This window comes from Jatropha curcas, chromosome 7 (genome assembly GCF_041381405.1).
Source record: "Jatropha curcas cultivar XTBG-Jc1 chromosome 7, XTBG_Jcur_1.0, whole genome shotgun sequence".
NCBI lineage: Eukaryota > Viridiplantae > Streptophyta > Magnoliopsida > Malpighiales > Euphorbiaceae > Jatropha > Jatropha curcas.
Window position 1 is genome coordinate 30,248,892 of NC_143157.1, and position 23,150 is coordinate 30,272,041.

The window sequence follows — 23,150 nt, forward strand, 5'->3', positions numbered from 1 at the left end:
TTGGTGACAATTAACATTACGTTACCAATTAGTAGAAATTACTTTTGAAAAAAAATTATAAATAATTACACTGATTGAACATGTGGCTTCCTGTTGAAGTTTCCTATTTCCAAAATTTTCTTAGGTTTATTTATGGCCAATCCTTTTAGTCACATATGATAATTCAAATTTTATAAAATCCATCAGTTTTGAAAAATAATTTTAGAATAAAATTAAGTGTTTAACTTACATTATTAATAATAAAAAATGGAATCATTCATAAAATTCCATCTATACGGTGTAATTTTTCTATTTCATAAAAAGATGTTAACGAACGAATTTTAATTCTTCTAAAGAAAAATAGTTGATGTCCATTTAGATATTTTAAATAAAAATATTTAACGAAAAGTTTGGATTTTTCATGGGAATAAAAAAAATCGTCAGGTCTAAAAGATGACCTACCTTTAATAATGCCACCTAAGAAATTAATAATAATAGTTGCTGTCCACATTTGTGGCCACGTAAGAGGGTGAGCTGCCCATCGCTAAATAAATAGTATAATTTTTTAGCATAGAACAAATAATTCACTCAATACACAGCCGAGAGTCACCACTCACAAGGGATTAAGACATTGAAAAATCACGGCATCCCTTACCACAGTATTATCAGAATTTTTCAAGAAATAAAGAAATGATATTTGATTTGTCATCAGAACTTGATCCTCACATAGTTTTTAAATTATTTTTAATAGAAAGTTCTAAGTGAAAAACTATGTTATTCTTTTTTTATTGAAAAAGCTAAATGAAACATAAATTTTATAAAATAAGAAAAAATTTGATAGCACCTTGATTAAAATTTAAATTATAAAATTACAACTATTAAACGCTTTTAAAGTTAAAATGATAAATAGTTAAAGTGAAAAGTATTACTCTAGAAATTATGCAAGTGTATATTGCGTCAATACTTTACACGTAAATGTGCAATTTTTTATAGAATTTGTAGCAACAACGATGCACTTCCTTTTTTAAATATTTATCATATTTAGATATTTCACGTCCTTTAAAAAGATCAGACAAATTGTCTAAAATAATAAATTATTAAGCGTTGACTATATCACTCTTAATTTATGATATTAAAAGAGAGAAAATATTTATTGAATAGAGCATTTGTTATTACAGAATAAAAATAAAAAATAATTTATTTTGTTAAATTTACAATAACAAATATTTAAAAATATTAAATTTTCTATCAACCACCAGTGAGATGAACCTTGAATCTCTTAAATAATGTTCACAGTTCGATGTCTGATGTTATAAACGAAGAAAACTAAATTAAAAATGTCGGTATGGTTTATAAAATATATACATATATATATAATTTTCTCAAAGATGAAGAATGTCGGTATGGTTTATAAAAAATATATATATATAGAATTTTCTCAAAGATGCAGCGTACAAGGGGATAATAGCTTTTTGTCAAATAAATTAAAATTAAAGTAGTAAATTTGCCATGTGTTAAATTTAAGTTTAACGTGTTTTTTTTATCACTAAGTTCAAAGTATATTGGACACGTGGCACGTGTTTAACACGATTTCAACTCGTCAAAAAAATAATACGTTCCACTGTTGTCCGTACCATCTCTCCTCCATTCAATATAAAGCTAAAAATCATATGAATATGAAAATTTTATGAAATTATCGCATTCCAAATTTGTTCGTGGAGCAAAATAACACATGTCAAAGCGCGGAGCTAGAAAAATGAAATATCCTAAAAGTACTTGGCTCCAATGATTTACTTAAATTACTTCCGTAATTATTTTATTTTTCAATGATTTTCCGTCTTCTTTTTTTGCAATGTACGCGTACATTTTTTTTTCCATGTGAAACATGTCCCCCGTGTCGGGTCATTAAAAAGATGTGGAGGAGCCGCACATGTAGCCGCGGCCAGGCAAGGGTCCACATAGATTTGTGTGGACCAGTTGACGCTTTAAATGACATAACAGCATAACAAACATTGATTGAGCCTAATTAATCTTATCATCTAACTCGCCCCATCAATCTCAGTGTTGCCGCGGATGAACCTGAGGCCGTGCGAGTCGACATATCACACCGTTCAAATCATGTGTATTTTTTTTCCCTTGTTTTGTCAATCAGATTATGATTCAAATTACAGGAACATTTTCTTCGTTGACTAATCCATCCATGTAGAAAATATACATATGGGCTCATACAGGCCTCACATGGGCTCTGTCGTCACTCATCCCAACTATACTTCATTTCTACTTCATTCAAGCCCAACAAAATACAAGACAGGACACCAGATATGTAAAATAGACGCCAAAACGACAACAGAACAGCCAAAGAAACAAATCAGAGCTCTTCGTCCGGCAATTCACCACCGGCACCAGCCACGTTATCCTTGAGATGCTGTGATGTCTTCTTTGCCTTATCTTTTGCCTCTTCGGACTTGTGGTATGCTCTCTCTTTCGCAGCTCCAACTGTCTCTCTGGCCTTGTCCTTTGCTTCCTCAGCCTTCTCAAAGGCCTTGTCCTTTGCTTCCTCAGCCTTCTCAAAGGCCGTGTTCTTTGCCTCCTCACCTTTCTCCTTTGCTGCTTCTGTAGCATCGCTGGTCTGGCCTTCAGCCGCACTGAGCTTCTCCTTAGCCGCATTCGTCATTTCAGAGGCCTTATCTTTCATTTCGTTGGCCTTCTGCGTTGCAGCATCCTTCAGCTCTTCAGCTTTTTCTGCAAATAGCACTAGCGTTGAGTAAGTATAAAACTAATTAGATTACATTACATGATGAACAGATTAAATCTTCAATGGTCATCGGTTAGCGACCAGAAGCTTTGTGTTTGGTCCTCTGAGCAGTTTCAGCGGTAGAGTCAGACGCTTTCTTAGCAGCCTCCTTGGCTTCATCTTGTTTTCGTCCGACAGTCTCGGAGATTTTGTCCTTCGCCCATTCTGTCCACGACTCCGATGTTCGTTTGGCATCTTTTGCCCTGTCCTTAATTGCTTCCGAGTCCTCGCTTTTTTCGCTCGTGGAAGGCATATGTTCTAGGCTACCGACAACAACAACTATCAACAGCATCGCGAACCCCAAGCAGAGCAACACCCGGTATGCTTTTTCAGAAGCCATTATCATGCAACGATCATAAACTACGTACCAGTACGAGTATGTATCAACAGAAACATAAGAGGCCAAAGGCCGGATGGTATCGTGGGGATTTTATACAAAGGAATTGAGGAGCCTAATTGGGAAATGAAATTGACAGCTGCTACGCGACGTGTTGGCCCAACAAAGGCATCAGTGGTGGAATGGACAAGTGTCGTTTTGGGGCTTAACAAGTGTCAACTTGCAGTGAAACGCAGCTCTTTCTAATAAACCTCGCACCGACTGAAAACCACCCCTTGCCAACCTTATCCAGACATATATGCTATTGCGAGCAAAATCTCATGCACCTGCACTCTCAGTCACCCCTGGTGATTCTGTCGCCTTTTTTTTTTTTTTTTTTTTTTTTTTTTTTTTTTTTTTTTTTTTTTTTAAACTGTGGAAGTTTCAGTTGAATTAGAAAATTTGCTGCCAGCACTAAAATCTGAAAAAAGTGAAGAGTGGAGTCTCCAATCTCAGGTACTGAGGTGCCTGCTTCTGTTTACAAGCTTTGAGAACCCACAAAATGACTACATATAATGGAGCTGACAAGTAGATCACTAACAAATGGACAGAAGACGATTTCGACCATCACTAACCAAATACACAAAAAATGTAGTCGCGTGCATTTAAATAGAGTATGATGCTCGATCAAGGTCCACCCATACACAAATATAACCCTACACTGCCAATCAAAATTTTGTTAAAGAAGTTACAAAGCAAGAGATACCTACTTTACAATGCCCTATCAATCTACACTAGGAACCTTTGCATGTCTTCTTATTATGGCCAAGGCCCTTGCACTTGCTACACTGAAGCTGACGCTTAATCATGTCAATAGATTCAGCCTGCTTCGTCTTCGGCCTGCCAGGTGGCCGTTTAGTCGGTGGAGGGGTCACAATAACTCCTACATCACTAGATTCACCCTGAATTGGCCTGTCAACATTTGGAACAGGGTGAATTGACTCGGCGTACGTTGAGCGGTAACTCTCAACTGTGAAGTATCTGGAGCAATAATCATATGGACTTCTACCAATGCATTCAAATACTGCAATGGCATGGCAGCAAGGCAAACCCACTAGTTGCCATCCCTTGCAGCTGCAATCCCAATGATCAATATCGACAATATCGACAGATTCTCCACGAACCTCAAATGTGCTACCATGGGAAAGCAGAACTTGAAGGGACCTAGCTATTGATGTCTCCTTTTGCAATTTTCCCTCTTTTGATGGTGTTAACTTTGTCATCCATTCATTGGATTCCACCCGGCGAGTATAAATTGTTTCCATCATTTTGCCCCTTAGTGCATCAATCATTTGAGTTATTGGCAGTTCGTGTGCCTCTGACACCCAACTGTACAACTGTTGCCCAAAGTTTGAAGTCATGTGATTATACCTTGCTCCTCCAAAGAAGGCGTTTGCCCAGTGCTCTGGCTCACTTCGTACGACCCAGTTGTAAGCATCAGGGGAGATACCTTTTATGTTCTCTACAGAACGCTGGAATCCCTCAAGTCTCGGTGCATAGGCCGCAGCATAAAAATCATTTATCATGAAGCGTCTTGCTTCATGAGAAAACTGCCCCTTTAAGTCTCTGTTTAGTTTCTCAGCAAGATGACGCAAACAGTAGCTGTGATAACATTTATCAAAAACCTCAGCGAATGATTTCTTTATACCATTCTGAAAATCTGCAACAAATGTAATCTGACGAGAGGTAGCAATAGCAGACTTTAGTTCTGATAAAAACCAATGCCAGTTGTCATCTGTCTCAGCATCTATGACCCCGAAAGCAATAGGAAAAATACCATCATCCGCATCAATAGAAATAGCAGCCAACAGCATCCCCTGGTATTTTGAGTTCAAGGGAACACTATCAAGGAAAATGAGAGGACGGCAACCTTGTTCGAAACCAGTGATTGATGCATGAAATGAGACAAAGAGACGGTGGAAACTTGAGTCATCCTTGGTGGAGAATGTAGCAATACTGCCTGGATTAGTCTCCTTTATTTTCTCACAAAAGAATGGCAACTGATTGTATGCCTCTTTATAAGACCCTTGAAGTTGCTCTCTTGCAATCTCTTTTGCACGCCATGCCTGAGAATAGTTCAGTTGAATTCCATACTCCCGCTTGATGTCATCTGCAATATCTTTTGGCCTATAGTTTGGGGCAACTTTCAGTTTCTCCTTTATGATACTTCCCACCCAACCCCTTGTTGCCCGATACCCAGCTTTCACAGAAGCTCCTTCACATGTATGTTCTGCATTCATTTTCTTGATACAAATTAATTGTGTGGTTGAAAGCCTAGATGCATATATCCGCCAAGGACAACCTTGGGATTTGCATTTGACAGTAACACGATGACTGTCATTCTTCTTATATCTATAAGCAAATCCATGGGCAATTGAGAACTTATGCAAAGCTTCTCTGAATTCAGTAAAACTACCAAACCTTTGATCAACACCAGTTATGGTGTTTTCCCACTGCAAGGCAGCTTTACGATGCTTGTCATCAGTGATTCCCATGGGTATACAGGATATAGGATTTTCATCAGGGACATCCATATCCACTCGATCAATGTCAACATGAACATCAATGGGGACAACATCAACCATAGGAACTACAGCTTCTGACACAGTTGTCCTGCTCGACCTACTAGCAGGCATATTGGATATATTCCTCGCAGCAGCTTCCTCTGACATGACAAAGACATCAACTGTGGTTGAATCCGCAAGAAAATTGACCATGCGCTGTAAATCCTTGTCTTTAGATATAGTGATAAGCGTCTTTTTGTTTCCTGGGAGGAAGTATTTGATAGACATTGTATCAACAGTACAATTGAACATTTCAGCTACTTCAGACTTGAAATCACTCAACTGTGTTTGCTGATCAATGTCGATTGCATGAGCATCACCTCCATTGTATGACAATGTTCCGTCCTTATTTGTCACAAACTCACCGCCTGACTGGCATATAGCTATTATTTTCTTTGCAGCCATGGCCTAACCCAAGAGTGAAAGTGGAAGGGAAAATTCAAATGAAATAAGCAAATAGAAGAAAAAAAAAAAAAACAAATTGATGAGTCCAAACAAACAGAAAGAAGCTATGCACTATGTACAGGTAAAGCAGAGAGATTTAACTCCAGTTGAACTCTAATTAATCCACTATGACGAGTTAGGAAATATCTATTTAAATATCAAAGAGTCTAAACCTTTCTTAAAAGTTGCAATAGGTGGAAGTAATATCGAAAAAAACAGAAATCCCAAATTTGGAATGCAGAGATAGATTAGTAGGTGGTCATTGAAGAGGTCAATTGTCAATGAGAACCCTTTTAAGTCATTGCCAGAATCCCAAATAATAATAAAAGAAAAACATTCATAGGAAAATTATATGAATAGAGAAATAGAATCTCGAAGCTGAAGCAATATCTCAACGTGCATAAAAGGGAAAACCTAATCGAGAATTGAAAGCGTGATTCGAATCGGTATGATGAAGAAATAGAACCCTAGCTACAGCTATTTTGAAAGTTTGGAATTTGTTTTACCTGCTAAGCCAGACCGAAAAGAATTGAGCTTTCTTGCAGTGAGTATTCTCGCAGAGCCAAAGTTTACGAGGTGTTCTTGTCTCCACAAACAGCGCACAAAAAGGGAGAGGGAGGCAGACTGCCAGAGACGCCCAGGAACTCGGATGAGTTCAAAACGCATCGTATTGATCACGTGTACCTAGGTCTGACATTTGCATACACGTGTACCGTGTACGTGACTTTGCATTTGTCCAGTTAGGATAATAAAAATCCCTTGGTTCCACATCACAGCCAGTGGCAAAATCGTAGCCTTCAAATCAGATTTAGCCCAAATTTAGGGGCAACGACTGGCAAAAGCAAACAAACGGCATTGTCGTTCAGTCCCTCGGCAACAGTATTAGTATTATTATAATTTAATTACTCAGCCTTCCCCTTCCCCTTCCCCTTCCCCTTCCTTGTACCCATTCTTAAAGTTGAGGACTTCCGCTAATTTGAAATTTGAATTTTGTGCTTTGAAAGTTGTGATTTTTATTGAGAGATCAGGTAATTGTTTTCGTCCAGTTTGGGGTGGGGAAAGAAGGTTCCTCAGAGTTTTAAAAAACTTTTCTTTTTCATGAGTCTCCAGAGGTGACTTGCCCTCAAATTTGTTAACAGAAGAGTAAATCAAAACGAAAAAGAAATGGACGGCAGTCGTATTAATAGAAGCAGAAGCAGCAGAAATATAGTTCCCATAAGTGAGGTGGTTCAGCATGTAGACCAGAAGATAAACTTAGTAGGCATGGTAGTGGAATTCTCTTTCCCTAGGAGGAGTAAGGGAACAGGTACATTAATGCTATTTTTATTTTATTTTATTTCATCTCTTTCATATTGAATATTGATTTTTGTGGTTGCAGATTGCGTTTTGATTTTGAAACTTGTTGATAAGTCACAACAATCTCCAGAATTATCAGTAAATATTTTTACTCTGAGAATGGAGAATCTGCCTGTTGTAAAGTCTTATGGAGATTTAATTGTCCTCCACAGTGTCACAGTAAGTACTTTTTTTTATGGTTTTTTTTTTTTCGTCATACTTCTTCATAATCCTATTCTCCTTGTAATTGCATTAGCTATAAAACTTCATTGATTTTTTTGTCTTTTTCATATTTCTTATCCTATTGTTTAAAACTTTACGCCTTCTTCGAATATCACACGATTTTAGTTATAGGAGCACAGTGAAACCACTATGGCTTCGGCAGTGGTTTCTTTTCAAAATATGATTGCTATCATGGCAGTATGATAGCTATGTGAAATTTGGTTTAATATGACAATGTGAATAAAGCAGGCTAAAGAGCATGATGGGGAGGTAAATATTGTTTTTAAGAAAAGAAGTTCATTTGCCTTATATGATGGAAGAAGCACCGATGACTTCTCTTGTTATCAAGCTCTGGGAAGTTTTTCTCTGTCATGGAGTGAAAGGGATTGCATAACAAATTTAAGGAATTGGTGGCCTAATGCTCAACTCAATTCTGGTAAGTCTCAAGAATTTGCTGAAACTTGATTACTCTGTGATCGTTGTTGCATGTCATGGTTTGTTATTAAATTTGGCCTCTTCATACATTTTCATGTATTGAAAGAATAAGAATGATATTCTTGTATTTCACACTCATCAACCTATCAATGTGTCAAAATTTTTATTTAACAATCATGTTTTTTAACCCTTACTCTAGTTGCTTGTAAAAGTTGTATGGGTTGCTTTTGTTCATTCTCAGGTATTACGCCAGCTTTAGCTTGTCTAAATTGTGGGCTCTACGGTTTTCCTTTCTTTCAGATGGATATTTTCTATTATTTTTCCTCTCAATTTTTTCTTGAACTTGAACCTAGCATTCTATTTTATTGGTACAGGTTTTTAATCATGAGGATATCTTTTTTCAATTCAGAACCTGCAAAAGCATTCATTTTTTTAGTCTTTCTTTCCCTGCTATGTACTCTTCCTTCTTATTTGCAAACCCAACAAATGTATTCATTTTCAGTCTTTCTTTCTTGTTTACTCAACCATCTTCTGACATGGTTGCCCCGCTGTGTTACTTGCAAATCCATTGATGTGTATGATATGTCATATGAAGGCTTAAAACCTTTTCAGCATCAATTAAGTGAAAATCTCACTTTCAAACATTACGTTACTTTCAAGGACCTCATTTGTGTGCCTCCTCTTGTGCTTTCCAAGGCATTTGGGATGACATTCTTTTCAATTAATCTAATCATGAATTCTCTAATTCTAATTTAATAATGATCTACATATTGTAGGCAGAAGTGAGTACCTGATATCCATGAAAGACATTGTAGCTGATACTTACTTTGATCTGGTGTGCAAGGTGATTTGTGTAATTGTGACATTTAACACTTGACTTAGCTTATTGTATATTCAGTTGAATGAAACAGTTTTATTTTACCTAACTGTTTTCTCTTTTGTTTGAATGGTTGAAAGGTTTTGCATATCTCCTATGATATTTCAAAAGGCCAGTGGATGTTCTTTGTATGGGATGGAATGGATGCTCCTTTCTTAAGCTTCGATGGAAAGTGAGTATTTATTCTGTATATTCTTTATTTTTTAGTTGTGGAAGGAATTAAGGTAGCTTAGATTAAGAGGCCATAATCAGGAGAAAAAACTTGAGAAATACTATGACATGAGCATCTTTTGATGCATAATAAAAACACTTTTTGGCCTTTTGGTGCATGAAAGATTTATTATTTTGCACATGGCATTAAAAATATGGCTCATGTAGAATGAAGTTGAGGGCAAATATTTATGTAATTAATTGGATCTATTTAATGACTACAACTTTGTTTATTTGTCATGTCAGGATTGCATGTTAGGAAAGGGAACCAACAACTTGCATTTCTTCTTTTTGTTAAAGTGAAAAACCACTCCTTATTGCTTTCTTAATTCTATTGGGGAAGGTTTGATTACTTGTCTCTGTATAGAGTAGCATTTCTAAATATGATCGTTCTTTTATTCAAAAAGTGACTCAATTTCAATTGTTCCTTTTATTGTTCTTGTTTTCTTTGTGGTAGGAGACACTATCTTTTTTTGAGACAAAATTGCAATCTTGAGTAGCTATTATGAGAAAGATATGTATTATTGTATTTTCTTTGAAATTTGAAATACATTATTTATCATTTCTTTGTTACCTAATATTTTGTGAAAGTTAAATGTAACTTGTACATATTTTTAGTTTTTATATGTATGTGTTATCAGCATATAATAAAAATAATAATACAACTCTCTCTCTCTCTCTCTTTATATGTGTTGTTGATTTAATTTTCTTGATTGCAGTTTAGTTAATGAAGAGAAGAATCCACTTCCCTTGCAAGTTGAATCCTCTCCTTTAGATATTGATATTGTAAGAAAATTTTTTCGTATTGGGACTGTTTTAAGAGTGTTGGCCGATCCATCCCATGAAAACATTGGTCTTCAATTTCATGGTGTTGGCAAATGGGTGAGAATCCGCAACATGGCTGCAAAAATATTTGCAGGAATGTGGTATGGTGTTCTGAATCCTCTTTCTAGGGTTAGATTTCTCACTGATGATGACGTTAGTGTTTTGGATTGTAGAAGGTAATTTTACTTATATTCTCGCTTGCGAAAGAATTTGATTTGTATGCTTGGTTAGATATTAATACTTCTTGATTATTCATTTATTATATTAGGAAATACAAAGAAAGAATATTAGAATTCGATCGGTTACCGTTATGGGGCCCTGCTCATGACTTAACTGGTAATTTACTAAAATTATTATTTCTTTTTTCACTTTGGTTTGTTTTCCTTGTTCTTAATTAATGAGTAATCATTCTACAATCTATAATATGATCTAAGAGAGAATACACAAACTTCAATTGTTGTTTATTCTTATGATGCTTTTTCTTTTTGTTTTTGCTTAGTGATAGACTATCATCAACCGGAGAAAATTCAGTTTCTGACGCTGATGGATGTCATTTGTCACAAAGAGGTTCTTGAAGCAATTTTTATTGTTGAATTTTTGTTTGTCAAAATTTATCCAATTTTTTACTTAAAAAAAGTTGGTTTCTCATGATTGAAACAAGAGGACAATATATTGGAAAATTTTTCTCTGTGTATGCACTTATTTTTTTGTGTTGTTCAAATTTTCTCTTAAATGACATTGAAAACTCAACTTTACAGGATAATGCCATATTTTTCTGTGTTGTTCGTGTGGTCGCAATTCATCACTTTCAATGTAAGGATTTTTGTTCGTTAGATGAGATAGGAAAACATGAGATGAGGTTGACTCTGGAAGATTCAACAGCTCGAATTCATGCATTCTTGTTGGAGGAAGAGCAGGTATTCACAATAGATAATTTATATTTTTGGAAACTCAATTGGTGATGTGATTAATAATAGTGTCCTGATTAAAGTGCCTTTCTGAGTTGATTGTGGAATGATTTCAGGTGAACTTTTTCAATGGCTTCCATTCTGATGTTTTGGCTGACAAGATAAAGAGATTACTCGGAGTGCCTGAACATCAAAATTTGTTGGATGAAGGCAAATTTACAAGACATCCACCCTTAGTAAAATGTGTTTTAGATTCAATAAAAGATAATACTGGAAATATAATTTACTATATCTGCTGTACAAAGTTGACATAGTGTAAATGTAAATGTTCTTTTTTGCTGCATACACATGGCATGCAATACTAAATTTTTTCCATTTGTGGGTTGTCCTATTGGTTTAAAATGACAAAAATATGATAACTTAGTTAATTTGGTGTTGTAATGCAAATCATATTCAATAGATTGATTGTACAAAACTTAATAATAACACTTATACTTTATACAATTGAAGTTAAAATATAAAATTCATCAGTAAATAAGTTTTTTTATATTTACATATTATATTTTAAAATATATAATTCAATTGAATTCTTAAATTGTATCTTGAAATTGAAAATTCTTTTACTTTGATTTTCTAAAATATTAGTGACAATAATAATTTTTATGAAAATAAATAATAAATATCAATTGTGTTTATTTTAAATAATAGAGTAATCTCGTGTTTTGTTTTTCTCTTGCTAATTTGCTATTGCATAAGAGTAATCAAGAAAAATAAACTGTTATGCTAAAAAAATATTAAATGGTGCTTATTTTCCACTGCCAGCGGGCTCAGGACATAATGAATTTCGATTTGATTTGTGCCCATGTTTTATCAAACGGCTGGTCGTTTATAGAGCCATCTTTGCGTATGCTTTCAAATTTCAATTCCTTTTGCTTATCCCATAGCCATTGCCATAGCCGCAGCCCACACCAACAGAAAAAGCGCATTATCTTGGTGTTGATGATTCAATTAAAAGTGAATATGAGGAATTGTGGTACTCTGAGGGTATCCCCTTCTCTGCATCATCCACGTCTCAGTGTTTCTTCATTCAATAATAATAATAATAATAATAGATTGGTAAGAGCACACTCTCTTGAACTCTTCCTTGCGCCGGCGACGGAGATGATAATTTTGGTTGCTGCTTTTTCTTTCTCAAATGTGACAGGATGTTGCGGATGACGCTAACTATACGACGAAACAGTCAACTGGTGCGGATGCGTTTAAGTGGCGTTTGGTAATTGCTTATGATGGCACTCGTTATGCAGGTAAGCTTCCTCTTTCGATTCTTTGCTTCATTGCCATATTATTTCTGTTGTTTCTATTTGTTTCTTCAATTCTAGGGTTTATAATAGAATTGATGGAAGATTTGATAGTAATTTCAATATTCCATTATTTGAAGGCTGGCAATTTCAGCAGTCTCCTCCAACTATACAGTGCATTGTGGAGAAAGCTTTGGTTCGCGCAACAAAGCTAGAAAGGAAGGATCTTCATTTGGTTGGAGCAAGTAGGACAGACACAGGAGTTCATGCCTGGGGTCAGGTCTGAATTGCTTACTCTTTTTGAGCGACTCAACATCCATTAAACAAACTTACCCATCAGATTAGCTTTCAGGTCGCACACTTTGTTACTCCTTTCAATTATGACAGCTTGGATAGCATTCATGCAGCTCTCAATGGTCTACTTCCTCCTGATATCCGAGTTAGAGAAATTAGTCCTGCACTTGCTCAATTCCATGCTCGATTCTCGGCAAGAAGCAAAATTTATCACTACAAGATATATAATGACTCCATCATGGATCCTTTTCAGCGCCAATATGCATGCCACACTGCCTATAGACTTAATGCGGCTGCCATGAGACAAGCTGCTCAGTATTTTATTGGAAAGCACGATTTCTCTGCTTTTGCAAATGCATCCCGTAATGATCGAGTTCCAGATCCCGTGAAGACTATTTATCGGTTTGATGTCATTGAAATGGTAACTGATTAACTGATTTTAGTTCTAAATGAAGAATTAGACAAACTATAACTGATTACTGGTATGCAATTGTATTGGTTAGGGAGCTCTACTGCAGCTAGAAGTGGAAGGCACAGGCTTCTTGTATAGACAAGTGCGGAACATGGTGAATGACTTTCGCCCAACTTAAAATGTTATTTGATGATTTGATGCTAACCACTTTGAAAGTGCAGGTTGCTTTGCTTCTTCAAATTGGAAAGGAAGCAATTCCTCCTGAAATTGTTCCAAAGATTTTGGCAACTCGAGATCGCAAGGAGCTGGCCAAGTACACCTTGTCTGCCCCTCCTCATGGGCTCTGCCTTGTAGCTGTCAATTACACTGAAGAGCAGCTGCGGCTTCCCGCAGATTGCCCTGCAATTAGCTTTGGTAGGCATCGTAGCATAGGCAAATGCAAGCTACCTTTGTATTAGAAATATTCTATTTAGTCTTTGGAAGAGAATGGAATTGAAAGTCTTACCTGGAGAGAAGTTTTCGTGATTCATGGAGAATGGAACCAAATCAAAGATTTGGTTTTTTAGTTTGCTTATTTAGTTTTATGATAATATCTATTCATAAAAAGTAAAATATTTCTATTTAATTTACACTGAGATGATATATATTTTTTTTATCAACAAGTAATTATTTTAATATTTTATTTTTATTTGACAGTATTATGTAACACAATTAAAACATTTAACCACCAACTTGCACTTCGGGAGAGAAGCCAACTGCCTCTTAAAACACTGGAATCCATTCTAAATTCGCAATATACGCATGGTTGCCAAATTACTAATAGAGTTTAGAACGCATTCATGTGGGATTGCAATGGCATTCTGATAAAATTGATACTGGCTAAACACACAACACATGCCATTCTGTTAATATGCTCTTTTACTTATTTAGATAAATAATGAATGTGCTGGCTGTCGCTGATAATTGGCAACTGCAGTTTGATGCTTGTTTTCACAATTTAGCATATTTGTCCACATCTCTTCTGCATAATCATATTTTGTGCCAGGTATGCTTTCTTTTGGTAGAAGAGAGAACATACATCCATAAAATCTATTTCAAGCAGTAAATTTGTATTTTTCTTCCCTGTCATGGAAGGCTGAATGTCCATACCCATTTTTGCAATTGCATAAACTTCTATTACAACTATTCAGGAACAAAAGGTACCTCCTTACTGAAATTAAAAAAAAAATGTCTAAACATGCAGAATTTTTATGTCTCAAAGAAGCGAAGTTCTACCATAAATTCTTTTTGTTTTGGGGAAAACCAAGCAATAGCCTTTGCTGAACCAAGGACCTGCAACGCATACTCCACGGCAAACACTGGATCATGAACACGCATATGCCAATCTGTTTTCTTCCAATCAATTACAACTCCAGAATCAACTCTTAAGCTGAAAGGTCCAGCAATCTGCAATCAAAGTACCTAGAATCTTACGACCACTTCCAGAATAGTAAACTGGCTAATTTTCAAATATCAAAAAGCATTTATTCATTTCTCAAGGTTGGAAGAAAATTTGCCATAGGTATTGTGCATAAATGGGTTTAGTACTTGTTTCTGCACAATTCTTCTTAACATTTTGCTTAACTATCTTGTTTCTCCACAATCAAAGTGTGTCAGAATACAAAAACGGCAATATTCTAAGAAACATTTTGTTACAGGAGTGTAAAATGGATGATTGAAAATTGGAAGTCCAGACACTATAAATTACAAAGGAAACAAACAACTGAAATAAGTTTCTAATATTACCAGTAAGTTGTAACAATGCAGAAAATTCAAAAAACAAACAATAAATTTTGCTGTAACAGTTTATCTATATTGGTGTTTATTTCTGTCTTTTTATATGATACAATGTAGACAGGAAAGCATTTAAAGATAAATATAGGTGATTGTAAAAGATGCATGTACCTGCTGTTGGAAGGAAACCAGGGCATTTGGGCAAATCGCTTTAACTGTTCCCATGGATGGCTGTTGGGAATTGAAAAAATCTTGTGCTACTTTTGCAGCGCCCGAAAGAAATTTGGACCCAGAAGGAAAATCCAAGCAAACATGAAATCGAGTAAGATCTAGAAACGGTCGTTGGAAGTTCCCATACTGAGCCGTAAATGCAACAGATGAAAATATATCACCCAACAAGGCAGATTTTACTTCAGGTGCACGAATACATAAACCTTTAAAATCTAGAGAATCATCTACTTCTTGTGACCTAACTGAATTATCTCCGATATAGGTTGTCACAGTTGCACCTGCATGTGCTCAGCCATCAGCAAGGTTTCAAGATAACTGTTTCAGGTGAATTGGAAGGTCAACAATATCGAGACAGTTAAGATCATCAGGGAATAACAGCTATATCTTTTGCAGTTAGTCCAAGGCTTGAAACCATATTTGATTATATTAGTAATAGAAATGCACAAAACTGGTAGTTTCATCCATTCCCATATGCAGAAATGAACAGACTTTCAAATTTATGCACAGCACCAAAGGATCGCTTGCAAGACAGGTTTGAAGACAATCTGATAAGTTTCGAGTAAAATGAATGAGCAAATACCTAAAATTAGTAATGACAACCTTAAGCCCCATTTCCTCATTTGGACTGGATCGTTACTTGTATGGAGAAATTTTTAAGAGAAAATAAGAGCTTGCATTATTACCAATTATCCCAGATGCTGAAATATGGGGATTTGAAAGAAACAGATCATATGGTTGCACCATCTTCAACTTTTGAGCATTGCTTCTCCAGATATCAATACTTTTCTTAAAAGAAAAGGCACTTTTGACAGAGGAACCAGGGAGCAGAGCAGCAGGAACTGCCGACGTCTGATCACTTTGAAACGGCTTTGGCGACCCTGAGTTATGATGCACACACAAGCGGAAACTGGGACCCGAGTCAGAAGAAGTGACGGAGGCGAGGTCAATGGCCATTGAGAAAGGAACATCCCAGTAGTTGCCAGAGTTGTCGGCAAAAAGTCCAGGGGAAACAGCCTCCAAGGTTAGGTTGTGATTGGGGAACTGACAACATAATATGTTTGTTATGCTAATGACGAAGAAGAATAGATAGCATGAATGAAAATAAGAAACAAAAAGCTCATGCCATGCCTTGTGATGAAGGACTGCTTTCTTACGGGTTGACCTATTATCACCGTAAGTGTCAAAGCTAAAGAGAAGCGTGTCATCGGGAGTGACGTAGAGCTCTGAGCAGAAACCGACTGCGTATAATGATTTGTCACGAAGACGTCGACAAATGGTTTGGAGACGAGAAGAGAGTGATGATTGCAAATTGGAGCTCTCATTAAGAGAGGACAAAAACTTTTGCAAATTGAATTGACCCAGCAATGTGCCAAACCTGCATCAACTACTGGTCACAGTTATCTAACTAAAGCAAAACCGAGAAAGACACTTTTTTTGCTTTGCCGGAATTCAATTAAATGAAACTATCAAACCAAAGCGAACAAATTCAGAGAGAATTAACAGAAACAAAATGAAGTAAAAGAAATTACCAATTTTGACTGAAGGTGGGGATAGGGAGAACGCTTTGGAAAGAGAAGCCATGTCCACGAGTGGAAGGAGAATAAGACGGTACAAAGGGAGAAGCCATAAAGCGCTGGAAGAAATGGATCTGCTTGGTCCTCGAGAGCTTTGTGCCTCTGCATAAACCAAGTGGAAGAGGGTCTCCAGGCACCGCTCGAGCCTCTCCTTCCAGGGTTAAGGGTGTGGAAACGTCCAGCTCCCAAAATCCTCCATCCATTGCCCATCTTAGCTTCTTCATTCTCCCCCTTCTCTGTTTGTTTTTTTTTTTTTTTTTTTTCTTGTTTTCCCTCAAGTCATTCAATTTTCTTCTCTTCTTCCTTCCAGAGTCCAGAGTCCAGACTCCAACAGCCGTCTTCTTCTCGTTCTATTTGTTTTTTTTTGTTTTTAGATAATGCTCAATTTGCTAATTCGAAGACAATATAAAGTTTGCCCTTTTTATACAATTATCATTTCAATTTTATACCAAATAATTAAAAGGTCCAATATTTATCATAAATAAAATAATATAGTAATAATTTTAAAATTTATTAGTGAACAAGTATTCAATATTTTTTTTAGATATTTTATTTTCAAATTAACACAAAATAATTATTTTACCCCTTAAATTTGCCAAAATTATCTGACTAGTTGTCGCGTTTTATACAAACATTCAACACCTTCCCAGAATTTGCTGTTAGATTTGTCTAAAAGATCCTGTAAAGTAATTTATAACTATTTCACCCAGGAGGAGGGAAACTGAAACGTCACATTGTTCTTCATGACTCTGGCTGGGAATTTTGATAGCGAGGTTTTGTGGATAGCAAAGGTGAAATCAAACAATCTTCCTACAGGACAGGAGACCTGTCTTTTCCGTAGAAACAGAACACAATATCATACACCGAAGTAATAACAAAATTGGGACATGAACCCAAATCCAGATCCAAATGCAATTGACAACAATTGAAGAGAGACAAATAAAAAAAAATGATATTCCTTCTTAACAGCTCTCGAAACCATAAGAGCAATTTAGACTTTTTTTAACAGTATAAAAACATAATTTCACAGTTACTGCCATCGATCCTGAGGTTCTCCACCTTCTTGAAAACGGGCAACTCAAGTGAGGGGAAGCATTCTAATATCCGGTGATGCAAACAATTTGACAGACTTCGCTCTGTAAAAACTAACAGGAATCCAATGGACTTTACACATGCTAGAAGTTATAATCCTCTTTGTTTTTCATTTAATTGCCACGTTTAATGAAACAATGTTGCAGAGAACACAAGTTTGAACAGTGTCCAAGCTACTAATGCTGATCTTGAATTCTCAATGAGACTAGTTCACTCTCATGCACTTGATTTCTGAATCTCAAACCATTAGCAAACCATCTTCTAAGCCTATCTGGCCAGAACCTAGAAAAGAAATCCAAATGCCAAAGCATTAGAATAAATCCACATCAAAATTAATAGCAGTGTACCATCATTATACATAGCTATGGCAACGGTGCATAAGAGCACAAGTTAAAGTTCAATGAATTAAGAGAATTAAGTTATATTGTGTAGAAAATTTCTATACATGCAAAAAAGCTCCAGATAATGACTTACAGATCCAATCTTTCATGTAATGTTATTGAGATGCAACAAGTATATCAGGTTCTCTAACTTACAGATCCAATCTTTCATATAATGCCCTACGCACCGAAGAGTTCAGTCCATATGCTATTGAGTTAAAAAGACCCTGCAAAATAAGATAAAAGCTAGTTAACTTGCATTTTCTTGATGTTAAAATCATAATCCAGTTAGTCATAGGGGAAGCACACTCGGTCACACTGAGTACAAATTCTTTCCATTTGCCATGTTAATATCTTGTATTTAGTTATATCAGTCCTATTGAACACCTGTAATGCAGAATTGAAGTCTGGAGAATTCCTCATGTTTCCTAAAACTTTTCTAGCTAATTATCTACTCTCCTTATCAATGATCTGATCAGAAGTTAAGATCGTACTACGATCCAAAATGATGAATAATTTCCATGGAAGGAATGTCTTCAATTTCATGTCATTTTCCAAGTGCACAAACAAGTAAACCTGAAGCATCTACTTTCACGGTTTCCTCACAATCTGGATAAATAGTTTTTGTACCATTAAAAATATCCTTAAAATGAAGCAAACCATAGACATGTAATCGACCAACATAAGAACTTAATAAAAAGAGAATTACTTAATGGTCACTGGATTACCATAAGTGCAGCTGTTCCAACATCAAGAACTGAGAGCCAAAGCATTTTGTGGCCCGGTGCGATGAAGTCATGAATGCGATTTATTGTACCAAAAGCCCATGAGCCTATCAGGATAAGTGGATAGTATCCCCACCGGTTCAAAGCCTATGAAATTATAGAAATTAGTGCAATGATGCTAAGAGGAATACTTGTTCCTTCTTTACCTGTGATAAGCAAAAGACGGTATAACTTACTGATTTCTAGATGTGGCTTTATCAGAAAGTTAGCCAGAAGAATAACTAAAAAGGAAATTCTGAAATAGAAAGTTCCATTTGCACAATTATGTAAAAAATTGGTTTTGGCCCCGCGCCGCGGGGGGGGGGGGGGGGGGGGGGGGTTGGGGGGTGTTCAGCGAGGTTAAGACTTCTCTGGTACATCAGATGCCCTGTTGATATTCCTCAAACTACTGAGTCTAGTACATAGTTGGGGTATCAAAATGGGTAACGACACACGAATACGATTCGCCTAACAACACACGAATACGATTCGCCTAACATGCGAAATAAACGCGTTAGGGTTGAAGTTAAATGGGTTCGTGTCATAAATGGATCACCTATTTATGACACGAATATAAACATGTTGTGTCGCTGGTTAGGCGAGTGACCTGTTTATTTAAGAGTAAAGAGATAATTTTAGTGTAAAAAAATAAATATTCCAACTAAATTCCTATTTAAACTCTATTGTTGTATTAATTTTTTATTTTTAATTGTGAATTTTGAAAAATCTATGTATTTTATGTATAAAAAATTATTTTAAATATAATGTAAGTTAAATAGGTTAAAACTTAAAAATATTATAAGCAGGTTAGGTGGGTCGTACACAGGTCAACACGACCCACTTAACCTGTCTATGATATTAGACAAGTATCATAGACAGATTACACAGGTCATATACGAGTTAACACGACCCACTTAATCTGTTTATAATATTAGGAGGGTAACAATGTTGTGTTTGTGTCACCTGTCTAATTTTCGTGTCGTGTTCGTGTTGACAGATTTGACACGATTATTAAATGGGTCGTGTTTGTGTTAACTCTAATCGTGTCGCATGTTAGGCAAATTCGTGTCGAATCCAACCCGCCAAACCGTTTTGACACCCCTAGTACACAGGATGTCAACCACATACATGAATGGTGCATTCTCTCTATGAAAGAACCTTGAAAATCTACAAATCTCTTGTTCATATTTTTTACATTCATAAATGTGAGAAACTTCTAATCCAAGCAAGGAATATACCTTCAAGTCTGGCCTTGCATCAAATTGATATGCTCGGTCTGACATGCCTACTGCCATCTGAAGTTTCCAATAGGTGGTGTAAGTTCCGCCTTAACATACAGAAACAAATAGAAAAAAAGAACAATTAAAAGGATCAGGGTTCAGTACATACACGGGTTGCATTATTTAGCATGCGTATGACCTGAAAATACATAAGCCCATTGTAAAGAATTGCAGCCCAAAGTGGTGCATAAAATGTTATAAAGTGAATTGCCTGCGTAAATAGAGAGATAATACATAAGCACAACTATTAGAGCAAATTAAATATAAAAAAAAAAAAAAAAATTAAAATTTGAAGGCATTTCTTCTCTGATCAAGGCCCCTTTTAACATTACAATCATTGACAGGTAGCAAGCATACAGCTTCTGAAATCAAATTCAACCACAAATTTCACTTTGAAGAGTAAATGAACATTTATAAGAAGAACCCTTAACCATCAAATATGTATCAAACTCTAGAAGTTATCTCTCTTGAATCTATCACTAAGAGGTCATTTGTTTTGTCTTAATGAAATAAGTTTGTTTTTATGAGCTGAACTAATCAGTTAGTTATCTGAATTTGCAAGCCAAATTTTGTCGGAATGTAAAAACTTCTTTAGAGTTGATTCAATAAGCTATGTAACTTATTAGATGAAAAGATAAAGTTGCCCACTACAATTATAATGATGTCATTTTATTCAACAATCAACTCTATATATCAATTCTTAATCATTTAGCTCAATAAGCTGTTAATTTAGATTCATCATTTAGAATTCAGCCCAAATAAACAACTCCTGAATCTATAAAATTTCTTTTGAAGTCCTCTAGGAGACGTTGGGTCTAAATACAAAAATGGTCCAAGAAATGTCTAGTATGTTAACTATTTTCTGAAATATGAGAGCTTTAAAATAAGTATGACTTGTTTAACTTCCTAGTTGATTCTAAGAGTTTCATCTGCATACTGTACAATAACATGTAAACATGATAGTAAAAATAAAACAAAAGGCAGGCTAAAATTGAGGAATCATCACATTTAATCAGAACCAACCAGCTGCTAGCAAATTCTAGGTTACTCCGGCCCTCTTTAAAGATAAAAAAGACACTAAATTTACCACTGAAAACTACCATGTACTTGCCTTTCTTGTTCTCCCTGTTTCTGTCCAACACCATGCACCTAAATGTCCATGGTTATTACCAATGGAGCGTATCACAGTCATAACCAAAGAAGTTCCTGCCGAAAGTGGTCAAACTCTAAAATCAGTTTCCATGTTTTCCATTATTTGGTAAGATGAGAAAGAAAAACCCTAATAATATGAACAAATGTCAAGTAAGTCCACGACACATTTGACCTAGATAGTAGATATTTGGAAGCTAAGTCAGCAACAGAAGGATATGTTTCACGAATGCAACCAGTGTAATAAACACAACTGGTTTCTTATATAGGCTAAAGGTTCATACGATATAGCATATAATAAACTATTGTGTAAATTCATACCCCAAACATACAAGTGAAACATGGCCTCCAGGTCTTCAACATCTGTTTTGTGTTTAACAACAGTACGATGAAGAGTAAAAGCAATAGTTGTGGTCCACAAAAATGATGCTACACAGAAGAAATGCGTGCTGTATCCCTGAGCAATGCAAAAGAATCCTTTGGATGGGTCCCTAGTTAGAATCACAAGTTTGTTATGCACAACAACCAAATTAGATTCCAGTACAAAGGAATAAAAGCACAAGAAATGAGAGATCCATAGAGCTCCAAGAAGCATACCCAACTATGCTGAAGAAACTGCAAAGCATATCCTGCGCTCAAGAAAATGCTATAAATGATTGTAATTGAATGTAGTTTAAGCAAAAGCACAAGGTAGACAATAAATACAATCCTACTGCTATAATTAACAAGTAATCCTAACATATAAGAGGAAACATAATCAAATGGAGAAAACTAGATGCAATTACAGAGTTGCTAAAACGAAAAATCTAACTTGATTGAATATAGCATTACAACTTGGAAACTAACAAACAACAACTTAATTTAATTTTGCTTCCTATTTGATTGAATTACACCAAAAAGAACCAAGAAAAATCCATCTTTTAATAAACTTTTAAGTTTAAAAATGTATAAATTTGGAGGTGACTTTTTCAGTTGCAAACAGGAAGGACAAAAGAGTAGCCTATAGAGAGACGGAACTTAGATCCAAATATACAAGATAAAAAGGCAGTAGGGAGTATAACCAATGAAAGCAAATTACAAGTAAAATTCACTTGCTAAAACAGTTGAAAACCGTTTGCTGGCAGACTAAAATCAATTCTCTACAATAAAAAAAAAAATTGATCAAAAGTTAAAATCAACTATGCTGAATATGAAGCGGTTAGATCCAAAGTCTGGAGGAGAGGGAGAGAGAGAGCGCAACATACAGAGAGGGCGAGATAGAAGACAAGTTTGAAGGAGAATTTGCGGAGCTCTTTGAAGAGGATATAACACAGCACTATGAAGCTAGACCCTACAAATGAAAGACTAGATGCCACTGCATTAACCGACATCAGAATCTGCCGATAGTGAGGCGTTAGGTTCCCGGCGACCTGCAACGTCGTCATTATTTTTCTGTCGGTTTTGTGATTATTACTAAGTGGTGACCGTATCAGAGCATGAGCAACAGTAATGATTCGCGCGAAGACGGAGAACTTAACTGGAAAGTTGGGCTTTTCGGTACACAGCTTTCTACCTCCGTTGCTTCGGTTGAATGGTGAAGGGACTTGCCTCCTACTTTCCGCGTTGGGTTCGACCGCTAGGGGCAAATCGATCTCAATTTTAATATCGTCAATATCCTATTTTTATTTTCTTTTTCCTTTTTTTGTTTTTTTTTGTTTTTTTTTTTTTTCATTTTCCATCACATTCTTGGCGCTCATTATTGCTGCGAATCCTGTTATTACTCTGTTGCAGTGTTTTTGAAACCTAACCAGCAGCCGATTTGACGATATAAACCGGTTAGTTATATTTGAATTGAGTGGAAGAAATAGGTAAAATACAAAGATTAGTTTTGAAAGGTTACGAATTTAAATCTTAAAATTCATAAATACAAAAAATCATAATGAAATAAAATATAA

The 23,150-nt window shown here is 35.7% G+C and overlaps 6 protein-coding genes across 13 annotated transcripts; 2 read left to right on the forward strand and 4 right to left on the reverse strand.

Annotated features, from left to right (window-relative positions):
- Positions 1-2,144: 2,144 nt before the first annotated feature.
- On the reverse strand, positions 2,145-3,119 carry LOC105643633 (Late embryogenesis abundant protein (LEA) family protein). The gene is made up of 2 exons (XM_012228816.4): positions 2,816-3,119; positions 2,145-2,721 (listed from the first exon to the last, which is right to left on the reverse strand). The coding sequence occupies exons 1-2, from the start codon at positions 3,117-3,119 to the stop codon at positions 2,348-2,350; spliced, it is 678 nt and encodes a 225-aa protein (XP_012084206.2). The 3' UTR covers positions 2,145-2,347.
- Positions 2,816-6,118, reverse strand: LOC105643634 (uncharacterized). Its single transcript, XM_012228817.4, has one exon. It carries the CDS (start codon positions 6,116-6,118, stop codon positions 3,884-3,886), a length of 2,235 nt encoding a protein of 744 aa, XP_012084207.1. The 3' UTR covers positions 2,816-3,883.
- A 674-nt stretch (positions 6,119-6,792) lies between these two features.
- Positions 6,793-11,358, forward strand: LOC105643635 (protection of telomeres protein 1a). 2 transcript variants are annotated; one of them, XM_012228818.4, is made up of 10 exons: positions 6,793-7,463; positions 7,536-7,672; positions 7,961-8,150; positions 8,926-8,993; positions 9,107-9,198; positions 9,956-10,237; positions 10,330-10,397; positions 10,561-10,628; positions 10,820-10,978; positions 11,086-11,358. In XM_012228818.4, exons 1-10 carry the CDS (start codon positions 7,322-7,324, stop codon positions 11,281-11,283), a joined length of 1,404 nt encoding a protein of 467 aa, XP_012084208.1. In that variant the 5' UTR covers positions 6,793-7,321; the 3' UTR covers positions 11,284-11,358. The 2 variants fall into 2 exon arrangements, with proteins under 2 accessions (XP_012084208.1, XP_012084209.1); XM_012228819.4 differs by having other exon boundaries at positions 7,964-8,150.
- Positions 11,359-11,891: 533 nt separating this feature from the next.
- LOC105643636 (Pseudouridine synthase family protein) lies at positions 11,892-13,602 on the forward strand. Its single transcript, XM_012228820.4, has 6 exons — positions 11,892-12,085; positions 12,174-12,273; positions 12,408-12,547; positions 12,620-12,982; positions 13,065-13,127; positions 13,195-13,602. Exons 1-6 carry the CDS (start codon positions 11,969-11,971, stop codon positions 13,429-13,431), a joined length of 1,020 nt encoding a protein of 339 aa, XP_012084210.1. The 5' UTR covers positions 11,892-11,968; the 3' UTR covers positions 13,432-13,602.
- Positions 13,603-14,063: 461 nt separating this feature from the next.
- Positions 14,064-16,945, reverse strand: PDE320 (pigment defective 320). Its single transcript, XM_012228821.4, has 5 exons — positions 16,507-16,945; positions 16,106-16,352; positions 15,661-16,018; positions 14,918-15,255; positions 14,064-14,419 (listed from the first exon to the last, which is right to left on the reverse strand). Exons 1-5 carry the CDS (start codon positions 16,773-16,775, stop codon positions 14,222-14,224), a joined length of 1,410 nt encoding a protein of 469 aa, XP_012084211.1. The 5' UTR covers positions 16,776-16,945; the 3' UTR covers positions 14,064-14,221.
- Positions 16,946-17,491: 546 nt separating this feature from the next.
- Positions 17,492-23,036, reverse strand: GCR1 (G-protein-coupled receptor 1). Of its 7 annotated transcripts, XM_037638922.2 has the most exons (10): positions 22,734-23,025; positions 22,461-22,625; positions 21,814-21,845; positions 21,538-21,707; positions 21,179-21,273; positions 20,177-20,278; positions 20,026-20,082; positions 18,752-18,895; positions 18,180-18,250; positions 17,492-17,925 (listed from the first exon to the last, which is right to left on the reverse strand). In XM_037638922.2, the coding sequence occupies exons 2-10, from the start codon at positions 22,584-22,586 to the stop codon at positions 17,820-17,822; spliced, it is 903 nt and encodes a 300-aa protein (XP_037494850.1). In that variant the 5' UTR covers positions 22,587-22,625; positions 22,734-23,025; the 3' UTR covers positions 17,492-17,819. The 7 variants fall into 7 exon arrangements, 6 of the variants coding, with proteins under 6 accessions (XP_037494850.1, XP_037494851.1, XP_037494854.1 ...); XR_005178069.2 differs by having other exon boundaries at positions 18,118-18,250; positions 22,461-23,036; XM_037638923.2 differs by having other exon boundaries at positions 20,177-20,206; positions 22,461-23,034.
- Between the last annotated feature and the right edge of the window lie 114 nt (positions 23,037-23,150).